At 42.9% G+C, this 16,019-nt stretch overlaps 1 protein-coding gene across 3 annotated transcripts; it reads left to right on the top strand.

Annotated features, from left to right (window-relative positions):
* Window positions 1-2,244: 2,244 nt before the first annotated feature.
* On the top strand, window positions 2,245-11,902 carry RPP40 (ribonuclease P/MRP subunit p40). Of its 3 annotated transcripts, none has more exons than XM_046006935.1 (8): window positions 2,245-2,398; window positions 4,187-4,331; window positions 6,275-6,343; window positions 7,350-7,445; window positions 8,210-8,335; window positions 10,016-10,214; window positions 10,354-10,488; window positions 11,683-11,902. In XM_046006935.1, exons 1-8 carry the CDS (start codon window positions 2,276-2,278, stop codon window positions 11,879-11,881), a joined length of 1,092 nt encoding a protein of 363 aa, XP_045862891.1. In that variant the 5' UTR covers window positions 2,245-2,275; the 3' UTR covers window positions 11,882-11,902. The 3 variants fall into 3 exon arrangements, with proteins under 3 accessions (XP_045862891.1, XP_045862892.1, XP_045862893.1); XM_046006936.1 differs by lacking the exon at window positions 2,245-2,398 and adding an exon at window positions 2,701-3,399; XM_046006937.1 differs by lacking the exon at window positions 2,245-2,398 and adding an exon at window positions 2,702-3,353.
* Window positions 11,903-16,019: the final 4,117 nt, after the last annotated feature.

The raw sequence follows: 16,019 nt of genomic DNA, 5'->3' as shown, positions 1-16,019 counted from the left end.
AGAAGCCAAGTGCATCTGGGTTGGTCAGGAGGCAGGGGGAGTGAGGGGAGAGTATCCCTCAGAGCTTTTTTTATGGGAAGGGATGGGTGAGGCAGGGTGAACAGACTAAGTACGTTTCGGATTGGCTGGTCTGAAGAATTTCTGTGGGCTTTGGAATGTGGAATATCCCCAGTTATCTAGTACCCAGCCCTAGGGTTATTAGGACAGGGGAAGAGTGTGACAATTTACAGAAGAGGTATTTCAGGGTGTTAACTCCAGATTAGTAGGTCTGTGAATGAAAGGCATGCTCACTGCACAAGTTATTTGCTATCTTTAGGAATTAGCTAACCCTGGAAGGGGCAGTCCCACCCTGGTCAATGAGGCCCCAGATGCCAGAGCACTGGAGTATAAGAATACAGAAAAAAAGAAGATATAGTTAATACAAAGGAAGAAGTGTTCAACTGTATCATCTGTATCAAGTGCATCTAAAAGACAGAGATAAGAACAGAAACTTGGCCTTGAATTTGGTAAAATGGAAACCATCGGTGACCTTGGTAAAAGCCAAGTCAGTGAAGTAGTGCAGAGGAAAGCGAGAACAGAATGGGGTCAGGAGACAATGTGCAGAGAGGAGGCTCTAATCGAGTAGAGAAACACAACGATGAGAATGAAGAGGAATTCAGGGTCAAAAGAAGTGTTCTGCTTAATGCACAACATTAAGGCATGTGTGTATACTGATAGAAATGACCAAGCAGGCAAGGAGAAATGAAGGAATCATTACAGACAGAACTCCAAAACACCATGGGGGTTGGCTGAAAGGTCTTAAGTCCCAAATTTACTTGAAGCTACAGCTTTAGTCTTTAAAATAAACGAGATTTTGCCTTCTGTTTCATAATACAGGCACACCCGACCCCCGAACATATCCTCAAGTACTGTTTTCCCTTGAAGAACACCTGAGTTAGGAATGCCCAAACTGCATAGTGGCTGTTCACCTGTGTATTTTCAGCTGATATAATTTCTATTGAGTTTTCAGAACTATTTAATAGAACATTTTTAAGAAGATTTTGTTTATATCTGACAGAGAGACAGAGAGAGAACAAGCAGGGTGAAGGGCAGAGGGAGAAGCAGACTCCTCACTAAGCAGGGAGCCTGATCCCGGACTCGATCCTGGGCTGAAGGCAGACGCTTAACTGACTGAGCCACCCAGGTGCCCCCTTAATAAAACACTTTACACTAAAGGGCTTATAAGAAAACCTTCACATTGATTCCAAATGCACTCGGTAGGCCATAAAATTACACCAGTCACTTTCCAAAATTTGGAGTATCAGCAAAGGTGTACACATCTGATATCATCTAAGAGAGGCCACTGCTACTTAAGGGTGAGGTTACCAAGGAGTAATGTTTTAAGCATTTTATATCCTAATATGACAGCTGTAACATATCTAGATGCCATACTGTGATTTAGAAAATTGGCAGAAATTTTCAATTGACCCATTTCTTATAGTTTTTCCCACAAAATAATGGGAAATATGTTTTTCTTAGTTTTCTCCGAGACAGGTTTACATTTCAGGCACAGGTGACTGACATTACCTGACAGAAGACGTCCCAGCATTGTCTCAGTTTAAAATTCTTAAATGCTTACCTTATAAGTTACTTAACCTTAGTTATTCCAAATCTTATAGTCAAATTGATGTTTCAGAAAGTTGTGCCACAGTCTGCTGTTTTGCATCCATGCTGCCCAGAACTGGGTCTGTGCACGCTCCAGTTTGAGATGCACGCACTAATGCAGTCCCTGATCAGAAAAATTATGGAAAAATGAATTCTCACTGTAACCCCCAGTAACGGTTCGGATGGGACTTTTAAGAAGGGATCTTAAAGTGGTTCCGAAGGATCCTTAGTCCTTGTAGGGCAGACAACAGAAACTGTGTTTTCTCTTCCTGCACCGTTCCTTAATCCTTTGGGAAGGACCAGAAGAAGGATTTACGGCAAGAGACAGCAGCAAGGGAGAGCAAGGCGAGAAAGATGGGTTTGAAAAGGCAAGTTCCAGGTTTCCAGATTCCAGGTATTTCCATTTTAGTTAATGAATTTGCGGTTTCAGGTACCGATGGCAGGCTTCTGCTAAGGTTTCTAAACCAAGGGCTCGCCTCACTTCTAGCCCGAACAGGAGCCCAGGCCACCTCAACCTGCCTGGCGCGGCCGCACTGCGCATGCTCGCGGGGCGGAGCGAGGGGGGCGGGGCGGAGCGAGGGGCGTGGCGGGACGCGCCGAGCTCGCCCAGGGCCCGAGCCAGGGAGAGAGCATGGCCACTCTGCGTCGGCTGCGAGAGGTCCCCCGGCACTTGCTGGTCTGCGAGAAATCCAACTTCGGCCATGACAAGTCGCGCCACCGGCATCTCGTAGAGACGCACTATCACAACTATAGGGTGAGTTCGGCCTCTGTGGGCCTCTCATGCATCGCTTCATCCCCGGGAGCTGGAGAGGTTTGGGGGAAGGTCCCGTTCGGCGGAGCCGCGGGCCCGCCCTCCTCGCGCAGTGGGGCGGGGCTCCTCGCCAGGCATGTTGGGAATTGTAATCTCTTCCCTGCTCCGAGCTGGTCGCTTGCGGATCTGCAGGACTACAACTCCCAGGATGCGCCGGGGGCGGGGGTAGGGCCCTTTCCTCTGTGGGGAGGGGCTGGGCGGCATGCCTCTGGCGGACAGAAACCGCTGCTGTTGCTTAGATCCTGCCGCTGGTGGAGCGCTTTTCCGGGTGGGAAGTGAGAGTGGGGGCCGAACCTGGGGAGTTATAGAGCGAGTGATGGATACGGCGTGGACCCGCGGGTCGGCGGAAAATCGGGGCCGGACTCGACGTCTTCTTTCTCTCTCCTCGTGGGAGCGTCTTGTCAGTAGAGACACAGGAAGCACGTGCTTTTCTAAACTATTTAGGGGAGCTAGGTTTAGGGCTGGCAAAGTTTCCACTTAGCCTGCTGTCTTCTGTGGTTTCCAGCCAAAGCGCGCCAGCTCGGCAGCTTTGCGTAGAAATGCGCGGCGGTGGCCCTGCTTGCAAGCGCAACTTAAGAGCTTTACCGGGAGCTAACGTCGGCTGGTGCTTCGTGAAAGTGGTATCCTCATGGGGGCGCTTGGTGTAAGCTGAGGCGTCAGTGAGGTTAATTATCTAGCATCCGGCGAGAGAAGAGCATAACCAGATGCCAGTCAAGTGTCCTATGGCTCGGTTTCACCGACCCACTGAAGTGGCGAGGTCTCCAAAAACTCAACCTGGAAACGGTTTAAGCCTCTTACACTTGAGATTCATCAGCCTCATCTCCCTCACCCAGGCCTGACTGGCGTGGCAGTTTGTCAGAGACACAGGTGGTGACCCGGGTCCCTCAGGAACAGACTGGTGTGTGAGCTTCGGGAGAGTGCTTTTCAAGGCGCGGAGCATGCGGGTAACACTGGAAACCGTTTAGGTTTAACATCTTTGCTTTAGGTGGAAAGCTCATCCCAGGCAGCAGTCGGGGTGTGTATCTTATCTTGCCCAAGCTGATCTGTAGAATTTTTCTGTCTAGAAAATAGAAACAGCCCAGACCACTTCTGCGTCTGCGGAGCCTCTTACTAATTGATGTGCCTAATTTCCTTATGCCCTAAGGGACAGTCCCTTTGATTTCAGCCTGGTGCCAGGTTAAACAAATCTAAGAATATTCCATTGTACCATATTTCCCTAAAAATCAATTTTAGAGCAGTAGACAGGTTATAAAACATATGGTTTATTTGTAAAAGGTGAAATGCAAGCAAGAGCTTTCCATTAATTTTTTTTTTTTTTTGCTTCTTTAGCTTTTCTATAATGTTTGAATACAGAAGTGAAAAACGTGGATTGTTAAATTTCTCCTTTCCTGAGACTTAGGTGACTTAAAAGTCTTATAGAGGGGCTCCTGCGTGCCTCAGTGGATTAAAGCCTCTGCCTTTGGCTCAGGTCATGATACCAGGGTCCTGGGATCAAGCCCCGCATCGGGCTCTCTGCTCTGCGGGGAACCTGCTTCCTCCTCTCTCTCTCTGCCTGCCTCTCTGCCTACTTGTGATCTCTGTCTATCAAATAAATAAATAAAAATTTAAAAAAAAAGTTTTATAGAAACCTGTGGGGGAAAACTTCGCAGCCTTCATATGTTATAGCATCCTTAAAAGCTGGAGGCTGATCTACATGAAAATAAGACTGGTTTATGTTACACATTCCAATAGGTTTCATTTCTGATTCCTGAATGTGGGATACTGTCAAAAGAACTGAAAAACCTAGTCATGGAAACTGGACCTTATTACTTTGTGAAGAACTTACCTCTTCATGAGTTAATTACACACGAATTCATCCACTCCTTTGTGAAGAAAGGTAAGAAAAACCTTGTCGTGTCTATGAATGTGGTAAGGTGAGGAAATATAGTCAGATTGCATCACGATCCTAGGGCTCCAAGTAGGGCTCCATAGAGATAGTCTGTGTGGTCAAGTGTAGGCATCATTCCCCCTCCCTCAGTATCCTCCCCTACTTTCTCTCATGCTCTCTTTAGGTGGTGCTTTCTTTTTTTTTTTTTTAAAGATTTTATTTTTTCATTTGTCAGAGAGAGAGAGAGAGAGAGGGAGAGAGGGATCACAGGCAGGCAGAGTGGCAGGCAGAGTCAGAGGGAGAAGCAGGCTCCCCGCTAAGCAAGGAGCCTGATGTGGGACTTGATCCCAGGACGCTGGGATCATGACCTGAGCCGAAGGCAGCTGCTTAACCAACTGAGCCACCCAGGCGTCCCTAGGTGGTGCTTTCTGATGACACTTGTCCATGAGTGTGGCTCAGGGAATTTGTAACATAAAGGTAAAGGTATCCCTCACCTTGAAACAAGGATTCAGGGAAAGGAGAGAGCCTTGGGAGCTGTGTGTTCGCTGTGTGTTCGCATACACGGCGGTCGGGTGCGTGGCCACAAGACCGCTGTGTTCCCAGCAGTCCCCACTCAGCCATCTGGAAAGGTTCACCTCCTGATGCTCTCATAGCAGCTGGTCACCAGGCGGTGTGCTCATTATGGTGCCATGTCTTCTGCTTCGTTTGTGGCTCTGACGCTCTCTGCTCACCCCATTTCCATTTATATCTGCTGGGTTGGTTACTTCGTTCCTCTTGTTTCCTAGGGATCACTTGTTTGAAACTGTATTTCAAACTGTCTTTAGGGATTTCCCCCCTCACTACATAAGTCACTAAACTTAAAAGTAAGCATGCCCTTTCTCTTGCTGGAGGCCCCATGTTCGTCATCTACAGGGAGCCGTGAACAATCCAGTTACTTGCAGCCCCTCTCTTTTGGGTGTCGCTGGCCGTGTTTTCTTTGGTCCCTTCAACTTCAGTCCTTTCATCTGTTTTGAAGTTGGGTGCTACTTTGTTAATAATGAGGCCTCTGGGGGCACCTGGGTGGCTCAGTGGGTTAAGCCTCTGCCTTCGGCTGGGGTCATGATCCCAGGGTCCTGGGATCGAGCCCCGCATCAGGCTCTCTGCTCAGCGGGGAGCCTGCTTCCTCCTCTCTCTCTGCCTGCCTTTCTGCCTGCTCGTGATCTCTGTCAAATAAATAAATTTAAAAAAAAAATTAATGAGGCCTCTGGCTATTAGGGACCCTTTACGTGTCTTAACCAGTTGAACTCTTGCAATAGCCCTGTGAGTTAGGCCTGTGATCCCCATTTTACAGGTGAGGAAAACTGAGGTTCACAGAGACCGAGTGCCTTTCCTGACCTCACACGAGGTCATGGCACATTTGAATCTTTACCTGGAACTCTTCCTCTCAGGCGCATGTACTCACCTAGTATTCTACTTTGTGCCTCTCTGCTAGCACCCCCAGAGACACACACTGCACCCTGAGTCCATTTCCTGCTTGATGGTAGTCACCTGGTACAAATAGGCCCTGGGTGGCGGCGTGAACTAGCTGGAGGGTGGCATCTGGGTCCTCCAGCTCAGCCTTGTCAGGTTTTAGGGTTATTTTATTTATAGATGTTATTTATTCATTTGAGATGAAAAGAGAACACATGTGGGGAGAGGGAGAAGCAGACTCCCCACTGAACAGAGAGTCCAACATGGAGCTCGATCCCAGGACCCTGGGATCACCACCTGAACCAAAGGCAGACGCTTAACCATCTGAGCCACCCAGATGCCCCAGGTTTTAGGTTTATTGAGGGAGCTGGAGCAATGGTGGATATTGACCCTTACTCACCTGGAAGATACGTTATCGTGTGAAGAGAATCCACTAACTTTTTGCAGGTGTGATTTTTTTGTTTGTTTCTTTCTTAATTTCTTGTCCGGGCTTTCTCTTACAGGTTCGTTCTATGCACTAACATACAATACAAATATCGATGAAGATAATACTGTTGCCCTCCTGCCAAACGGTAACAACACTCATTTTTTCTTTCTTTAATTTTAAAAGAAATACTGTTAAAAAAAAAAAAAATTAAGGGGCACCTGGGTGGCTAAGTGGGTTAAAACCTCTGCCTTCGGCTCAGGTCATGATCCCAGGGTCCTGGGATCGAGCCCCACATTGGGCTCTCTGCTCTGCGGGAAGCCTGCTTCCTCCTCTCTCTCTGCCTGCCTCTCTGCCTAGTTGTGATTTCTCTCTGTCAAATAAATAAAAAATAAAAAAAAATTTAAAAAGTCAAATCTCCAGATGATTCACTCACACCCTTTCTTAGAATGAACTGTTTTTAACAGGTTGGGTTTTATTTTTTTGACATTTTCTATAAATTTATAAACACACATAAAGCTTGTTTTTTTTTTTTTTTTTTTCAAAGATTTTATTTATTTGACAGAGAGAGTGATCACAAGTAGGCAGAGAGGCAGGCAGGGAGTGGGGAGAAGCAGGCTCCCCGCTGAGCAGAGAGCCTGATGCCCGGCTCGATCCCAGGATCCTGAGAACATGACCTGAGCCGAAGGCAGAGGCTTAACCCACTGAGCCACCCAGGTGCTTCTGGGTTTTGTTTTGTTTTTTAAACATAAATCACATTGTATTACATCGTTTCTCAATTTTCTGTTTTCTTAATATGTCACAGACATCTTGCCATATCAGGGCAAATAGTTCTGACTGACTTTTTTTAATATTTTGAAGCTATTCTAGTGAAGAGGTATACCATGGTTTGCTTAACTATTTGTTCTTTAATAAAAATTTAGATAATTTCTGTTTTCACTGTCATAAATAATATCCTTGTATGTATAATATGTTAAAAATATTCTTGTACGTAAATAGGATGTATGTATAAGTAATCTCCTTGTATCGTAAAGATGATTCTTGTGTGCAGTTTATTATCCTCATATTTAACTGCTTGATTGGCTGTGCTTTCTTTTAGTAAGAGAACATGTCATATTTTATAATCTCTTTTATGAGGATTATTTGATTTACAGGGAAATTAATTTTATCACTGGATAAAGATACTTATGAAGAAACTGGTCTTCAAGGTCATCCATCAAAGTATTCTGGCAGAAAAGTCATGAAATTTAGTAAGTATTATGCTCCTATCAGTTTCCAACAAGTCAGTAATCTTCCCGTAGCAATTTAAGTTTAAATGTTTGAATTGCTGCTCTTCTCTTTGATCAGAAGGAATATGGCCTTTTCTTGTCTTTAGAACTTCTGCCCCGTGGGGCTCTTGGTTGAGCTTCGGAAGGAATAAGATCGCTCTTCTGTTTTTCTTTGGCTGTGGGGTGCCTCTAATAAGGATCACAGAATTGGAATGGTCCATTAAATTCATATATTTTGGGAGTTAAAAATCAAAGTAATGAACCCAAGATAAGAGTCTATAGCTTATTCTTTTTTTTTTATTTGTTTATTTTCAGCGTAACAGTGTTCATTGTCTACAGCTTATTCTTAATAAAGAATTTACTTTTGTCAAGTTTTTATGATTACTAGTAGAGATACCCCCGTGAGTGAAGAGCTACGGTCCTGCTGATGGTGTCCAGCTTGAACGTGAATGACTGAAGCTGTCACAACCGTAGGTAGATTAGGGTTTACCTCCCAGGGACCTCTGCCCTTGGGCTTTGACCTCAGAAAAGTATGAACTTAAAACAGCTATTGTGACTGTCAATGCTAGAAATGCCCACGAGAGGCAGTGTTTTAATTTGGTAAACCAAAGGACTGAAAGAACAAAATAATTTTTGCTATTCATAAAATTTCCAAAAATTCGGATGCTTTTGATTACAGCACTTTTTCCACAGTGTAGGCTGTGTATATATGAATGAACTGTTTATTCCTCTTTCCATTTTTTAAGTTGTTTCCATTGATTTGATGGATTTATCCTTTAACCTGAATTCTAAGAAGTATGAAAGAATATCTTGGTCCTTCAAAGAAAAGAAGCCATTGAAATTTGATTTTCTTTTGGCTTGGCATCATACAGGTATGGAAAAATACGGAACAGAACAGTGATTTGGAAATCTAATTGTTAATTAAAGGGGAATAATGGAGAATTGAATTGTGATTCATCCCTGTGGTCTAGGATATTGGGTACATATGTGTGTAAATATTATTCGGGAAGGTGCTTCCGGCCCCCTGGCATCCCTGGGAGCCAGCTCAGGATGATCTAGGCAGGCAGCCCTCTTCCTCCATCTCCCTGGGTTATGTGTTGATGCAGCTAACTTTTTTACTGTTTCTCCCCTCCCTTCCTGCACCTTCCCTCAAACAGCCTTGGTGGTATGTTTTAAAATAGCACACATTACAAACACAGACTGTTGATTATTTTAGGGTCAAAGTCAGGCATACCATTAAATGTCAAATGAAATTTGTTGTCACTTGGAATTGATTTGAACATGAAATTTAGTGGGGTGTTTGGTCACCAGATGTGGGGACGTACTGACAACTGCCATGTGCCTTGCTTCTTGTAAAGTGTAGCTTTGGTCCCTCACAAGCTTGTAAGGAGTTAGAGCATCATAGTTGTGATGGTGTCGTACTCGGTTTTGGAGGACAGGGAGGCACATAGGTCAGTTTGGGAAATATGCCTGTCCATCTGCTCTTCATGGGACGTTTCTGGTCACTGGGTGCTCCAGGCTGCTCGCATGAGTCCTCAGTCTATAATGCTTCAGGGCGTCTCCTCTTTAGGGTAGAGATACAGGAGGACAGACAGCCTGATGGACATTTCAGTTGCACAAAGTCTTCATTGAGGACCATGTGTACTTTCAGTTCTGGAGAGCTCTGTGTTCCTAAAGTACCTAATTATTCTAAGGGCTTGTCAAGAACTGGGGAAAGTCTGAGATTTTCCTCACTTGTAAGCTAAGTAGTTAGCCTGCAAGGTCTCGTGGATGCTGGCAGAAGGCACAAGACTTGGGATTTAATTACTTATAGTAGTGGCCCTGGCCAGAGTCTCCACTCACACTAGCTCACTAGGTCCTAATACCCTCAGGGTGACACAGTGGGCCAGGGGATACCACACATGCTGTGGGCTGCGTTACAGGAGAGGAATCTTGAGCTGCAGGAACTCCAGTCTTCTATCCTGGTCAGTAAGCCTGCTGGCCTTCGCTCTGGGGTGGAAGGTGGGGAGAGCAGATTATTTCTATTACACTGGACACGAAGCAAGCCTGCCTTTTGCTCCCAAGGGGCCACTATTTCTGTCTTCCAAGGCTGTTGGAAAATCCTTGAAGATAAGTTGGATTTTACTGGGTTTTCAAAGACAAACTTAAATGAGATTCTTTCAGTTCCTCTTTTGTTTCCTTTACAGAGATTATGCAAATAAACTCCTCTGTCTATAGAGTTCAGTAATTTTATTTAGCCACAAGTAGCGCTTTTTTATGCAGAAAGTCAGAATTTTCTTATTAGAGCAAACGCTGAAACTAATATGGGGTTGAATCTGAAAGGATTATGCTTTTCCAGGAAAAGGGAAAGGAAATGAATGTTTACAGAACTTTGGCACAAGGAGCCCAAAGCAACTGAAATTATTTTAATTTGAATGCAGCTTTGTGCAACTCCCTTCTGTGTTACTTAATCTCACCTGCTCCCTGGAACTCTCACAGGGGAATGGAGCGGTTTCAGGGATTCATTGAACTTGCTTTCAGGATGCAGATGACCTTGTATGGTGTGTTTTAAGGTGCAGAAGAATCAACGGTGATGTCACACTTTTCCAATTACCGAATTCAGGAGCATCAGCCAAAAATAGCCCTGAGCACAGTGACAGAGCTGCAGTGCCCGGTCCTGCGGAGCAGCGCGCTCCAGGGGGAGCCAGAGGCGGCCTGCAGCGCTCCCGAGCTTCTGGACTGGCTGGGTGCCGTCTTCAGTCACACAGAACTGTGGGTAGCAGCTCCTGGGTGGCGGGCTCGGGCTCTGGCTGGCTTCTTGTTCTTCACAGTGGCTTATACTTTGAAAACAAATCATGCAGCAGAAGTAAATGTATTCTCTTTTTTTTCTTTTTGTGTGTGTGTGTTACAGAAATAACGAGCCTAATAACTTCATATCCACCTATTGCTGTCCTCAGCCAAGCACTGTGGTGGCCAAAGCTTATTTGTGTACAATCACGGGTTTCATACTTCCAGAGAAGATCTGTCTCCTTTTGGAACAGCTGCGGTGAGAACGCTTTTTGCCTTTTGTATCTTGGTTGTCTGTACCCACTTGACATTTTAGGGGCAGTGCTTCTGTTCCAAATCACAGTGTTCTCTCACACACGTACCCCCTTTTTCCTTGCTTGGGCTCACAGTGTGGTAACATTATCATCTTAAATGATGTAATTATCCTTGGCGATAGGAAAATGCTGCTGCCAAGTACTTGTCCTTATGAAAAGACAGAGCAGAGTTTAACTCAGCTGCTTGAAAAACAGACTGTTCGTTTTTCTTGTCGTGCTCCGAAGTTATAACATCACTTAAGAAAACAGCAGTACTCTATGCAACACATTATGATCTGTTTTAAATGTTAGAGTTCTGCAGATGTTTTGTTTTGAAAACAGTTGACCATTTTTGAATCCAGATCATGTCTAAGATCTGTTCTGGCACTAACATCCTGTGAAGTGCTGGATGTCATTAATGTGCCAGGGATTGGACAAGGCAGTATGGGGTTTTTCACTTGAGAAGGTACTCTATAAATGCTACATTTTATCTAACGTCAGGAAACTCAGATCCCGTACTGAAAAGACCATGTCGCAAACATAAAGCCTTCTCAATCTTCACTTTTCTCTTTTTAAATAAGCCCAACACCAGGCTTAAACTCATGACTCTCAGATCAAGACTGAGCTGAGATCAAGAGCTGGATGCTTAACCAGCTGAGCCACCCAGGCACCCATCAGTCTTCACTTTTTAAAATCTTGAGGGTTTTCTTTCTTAAGCCCAATACCCTTTTTTCATTTATTAGTTTAGTACTTTTATTTTCCCTAATAATAAAGTCAGATTTTTTTAAAATCCAATAAATTATTCTGCATTGTTTAAGTTAACAGAGACTGAAGAGCCCTATTAAATGGCGGGAAACTATTCCTATACACTTTGTGGTTTGGTTTTGTTTTTTTTCTCTTTGAATCTTACGTGGTGTTCCGCAGTGAGCATAGGAACCGCTCAAGTTGGTTTTGTGCATTCTACAATTGGTTAACATTTATTGAATATACCACATAGGATCAGCAATGTAGTTTGAATCTCTTTATTCTTCTAAATAAAAGGTAAGGTCTAAGCTTCACTGGAACATCAGAAATATCACTTATCCTGAATAAGTAAAAAAAAAAAAAATGTGAACATTCCTAGCCCTCCCTGTTTGTTAAGAGTTATCTTTCTTTTTCAGTCACTACTTTGATGAGCCCAAGTTAGCTCCTTGGGTTACATTGTCAGTACAAGGCTTTGCAGACAGTCCTGTTTCGTGGAGAGAAAATGAACATGGTTTTCGAAAAGGAGGAGAACATTTATACAACTTTGTGATTTTTAACAATCAGGACTATTGGCTTCAGATGGCTGTTGGGGCGAATGATGACTGTCCACCATGAAAAATACAAAACTTAAAATCACGTTTATGTTCGTGCTTTCTTTCAGATTTTGTTAATGGTAAAGGACTGTGTGTTCACTCAGGTTTGTATGACAATGGCATTTCTTAGATCAGCATTCATTAGCATTCCGCTCTTGACTTAGGGCTCATCCTGTGAGTGTGAGTGTAGACATCCAGTGAGTAGCCGATAGTTGATTACTCCTGGTCATTGTTGGTGTAAGCACAGCGGTGTGGGGTTACTGCATGGTAGAGTGGACTAGGATAGCCAGGGAACAGATGCTCTTGGACCATTGGATGAGATGTGTGCTGTTACTCAGGTGTGTGCTTATAGTAATAATAAGTCCTTATAGCATAGTCCTCAGAGCCAGCCCTGCTTTAAGTACTGATATTACCTGCTTTATTTCTTGCATCAACAGCACAGAGTATAAATGAGCTACCAAGGTCACAGTGCTTGTGAGTCTGAGACCTGACCTTGGGCTGGCTGGTTCCTAAGTATGTGTTCTCACTCTTTTTTTTTTTTTTTTAAAGATTTTATTTATTTATTTGACAGAGAGAAATCACAATTAGGCAGAGAGGCAGGCAGAGAGAGTGAGAAGGAAGCAGGCTCCCTGCCAAGCAGAGAGCCCGATGCGGGACTCGATCCCAGGATCCCGAGATTATGACCTGAGCCGAAGGCAGCAGCTTAAACCACTGAGCCACCCAGGCGCCCTGTGTTCTCACTCTTGCCTCTGGATCAAGAGAGGGGTTTTTGGATACTGTATACTACAAAGAACAAGTTAAAAGACTTTTTTCTCCCATCACTATGGCTGATAAGGACCAGCTGAGGACAACTAAAGCTTCTGGGATACATATCAAGAGCCATTTTTTAAAATGGATCAGTGAGCTACATAATAAGTCTCAAAAATTTTTAAATGAAGTGGAAGTACAAAGAGGTGATTAGGACACTGGGGCCACTTTTTACCCTTAGGACATTTGCCAAATACCTAGTTAAACTTTGTTTTTCATCATCTGGGTTGGGAAAGGGGCAATAGCATAGCAGACTAAGCTTCGGGCCTGCCCAAGGTGGGAGGGGTAATAGATCTCATGACGCTGAGACCCAAAAAGACAGACTTACTGTAAAAGTGAACTCTGAATACATCTGCCTGCCTCCTCCCTCTCCAGTATCCCCTTGTCCTCCCCTCACTCCCCCTATATAGGAGGGAAGATCACCTATCCTGAGAGAATACGTCTCCATGTCCCCTGAGTGTGTATGTGTATTTTGCCACAAGCACCCCTGAAGCTGGCTAGTTTGAATCTGGGTAGTCTAAGAAAAGTCTCACATCGGAAATTTAAAGTGCTATCAGGTTTTTATTGCCCTCCAGGTGGCTAACAGAAGCAAAATGTACTGTCTTTGGAGGACCTCAGAAACAGTTTCAAGTAATATAAGTTCACAATCAGAAATCACAAACACATAAATAGATAGACAAGAGCCAGCAGAAACGATGGATGGAAGAAGCAGGCCTACAAAGAGTTAAGCTGTTAAGACTTACCAGACATAGTATAAAGTATGTTTTATATTTAAAGAAATAAGGGAGAACCACTTCTTGGCCTTTTGGCTAAGATCAAGTGTAAAGAAATAAGGGATATAAAAGAGCATGATTGTAAAAAGAGTCAAGAAGATTGAGAAAAGTACCAAGTGGAAATCTAGGAATAAGGAACACCATAATTGAAAGTTCAGTGCATTGACTAACACAACATAACTAACAGACTCTGGGTACCACGGAGAAAAGAATAAGAAGAAATAAAAATTGGGGCGCCTGGGTGGCTCAGTGGGTTAAAGCCTCTGCCTTCAGCTCGGGTCATGATTCCAGGGTCCTGGGATTAAGCCCCGCATCGGGCTCTCTGCTCAGTGGGGAGCCTGCTTCCCTTCCTCTCTCTGCCTGCCTCTCTGCCTACTTGTGATCTCTGTCTGTCAAATAAATAAATAAAATCTTTAAAAAAAAAAAAAAGAAATAAAAATGTTTTCAGACTTGCAAAAGACTTTATCACCAGCAGACATGCATTACGAAAAAAATTAAAAGGGTGTTCTTCAGACAGAAGGAGAATGACACCGGATTGAAATCTAGATCTACACAAAGGGATGAAGAGCACGTAACAGTTTGGGTAAATGTATGATTTATTATTATTTAAACCTCTTTAAAGGTAATTGCTTAAACAAATTACAGAAAAGTGGTATTAACTTTATAATATATGTAAAAGCAAAATGGATGACAAGAAGAGCTTAATAGAAGGGAAGAAGTACACTGTAAGTGTACTTTTTGTAAGGTTCTTGTACTGTACCTGAAATGAGATAATATTTAAATGTAGACTGTGATAAGTTACAGATGTATACTATAAACCCTAAAGCAACCACCTAAATAACCTAAAATTTAAGCTGTGAAACTGAGATAAAATGTAATAAAAAATGGATTAATTTTGAAAAATGACAGGAAAAGAGGTAAAAGAGAATAGAGGACAATTGGGATGAATGGAAAACGTAACCATATCAGTGGTCCTATTAAATGTGAATAGTCTAAATGCTCCAATTAAAAGGCAGCTGTTGTCAGATTGGATTTAAAAGAACACTGCCTTCAAGAAAGGTACTTTAAAGATACACGTAGGTTAAAAGCAGAAGGATAGAAAAAGATACCTCATGCTAACACTAGTCAAAAGAAGACTGGAATGGGTATATTAATAACAAAATAGATTTTAGAGCAAAAAATACTAACAGGGATTAGGGCTTATGTCATACTGATAATAGGGTCCGTTAATGAATGTACCTGACAGCAGCCCTAAATGATAGCAAAAGCTGATCACACTGCAAGGAGAAAATGGACAAATTTTAGTATCTGCTTTCTAAAACTGAGAGAGAAAGTTGGCAGAACAAAAATGTAGTCTGTTTGCACAGTGGTAATAGCCAGTTTGACCTGGTTAGTATTTATAGAACATTCCACCCTACCACAGCAGAACACGAGAGTGCATGTGGAATATTTATGACGATAGACCACACTGTGGCTCATTAAAAAATCTCAAATTTGAAGGTATTCATCATACCATGTGTGTTCTTTGACCACAGAGGAATTATGTTAGAAATCAGTAAAAGATCCTTGGCAATCCTTAAATATGTGGAATCAAGTCAAAGAAATCTGAATAGAGAGTAGTAAGTAATTTGAAGTGAATAAGAAAAACGGGTTGCCACTAAAGCAGTACTGAGAGGGAAACTCATAGTATTAAATATCTAATTAGGAAGGAAGGTCTCAAATCAGTAACCTGAGCTTCCACTTTAAGAAACTAGAAAAAGAAGAGCAAATTAAGTACAAGGTAAGCAGAGCTTGAGGAGGAATAATACAGATCAGAGACAATAAAAGACAAAAACAATAGAGAACAATCAGTGAATCCAAAAGGTTGTTCTTCGGGGAAAAAAGACCAATAAAATTGTTAAGTCTCCAGCCAGATTGGTGAGAGAAAAAAGAAAAATGATCAAGGAATGGGAAAAAAAAAAAAATATATATATATATATAAAATGAGAGAAGTAACATCATTACAGATAAAAGGACTATTAGGAGCACCTTTATGCCAATAAATGCAATATCATTGATGAAATTGACAAATTCCTTGAAAGATAAAAATTACCAGAGCTCACTAAAAAGATAACCTGAACAACCCTACAAAAGAAATTGAAGGGGCACCTGGGTGACTCAACTGATTGTCTCCCTTTGGCTCAGGTCATGATTGCAGGGTACTGGAAATTGAGACCCACGTTGAGCTCCCTGCTCAGCAGGGAGTCTGTTTCTCCCTCTCTTTCTGCCCCTTCCCCCGTTTGTGTGGGCATGCACAGATGCATGCGTGCTCTCTCTCTCGCTTTCTATCCCTAATAAAATCTATCTCAAAATATTTTTAAAAATTGAAATTGCAGTTTTAAAACCTAATTATAACAAAAATCCAGGCCCAGGTAGCTTTATTGGTGAGTTTAACCAAAAACTTCAGAAGAGATAATACCAATTCTACACGAACTTGTAAAAAATCAAAGTGGCAATAGTTTCCAGTTCATTCTGTGAGGCCATCATAACTCTGGGACCAAAATTATCCTGGTACCCTAGCCAGACAAACCTAAGAAAAGC

The sequence above is a fragment of the Meles meles genome, chromosome 5, assembly GCF_922984935.1.
Source record: "Meles meles chromosome 5, mMelMel3.1 paternal haplotype, whole genome shotgun sequence".
NCBI lineage: Eukaryota > Metazoa > Chordata > Mammalia > Carnivora > Mustelidae > Meles > Meles meles.
This window is presented reverse-complemented; position numbering and strand designations above follow the sequence as displayed.

Bases quoted from the DNA above. Each gene is read 5' to 3' on its own strand.
- RPP40 (XM_046006935.1), top strand. From the start codon at position 2,276: ATGGCCACTCTGCGTCGGCTGCGAGAGGTCCCCCGGCACTTGCTGGTC. The intron at 4,332-6,274 runs GTAAGAAAAACC...TTTCTCTTACAG, and splicing joins CCACTCCTTTGTGAAGAAAG to GTTCGTTCTATGCACTAACA. The intron at 8,336-10,015 runs GTATGGAAAAAT...GTGTGTTTTAAG, and splicing joins TTTGGCTTGGCATCATACAG to GTGCAGAAGAATCAACGGTG.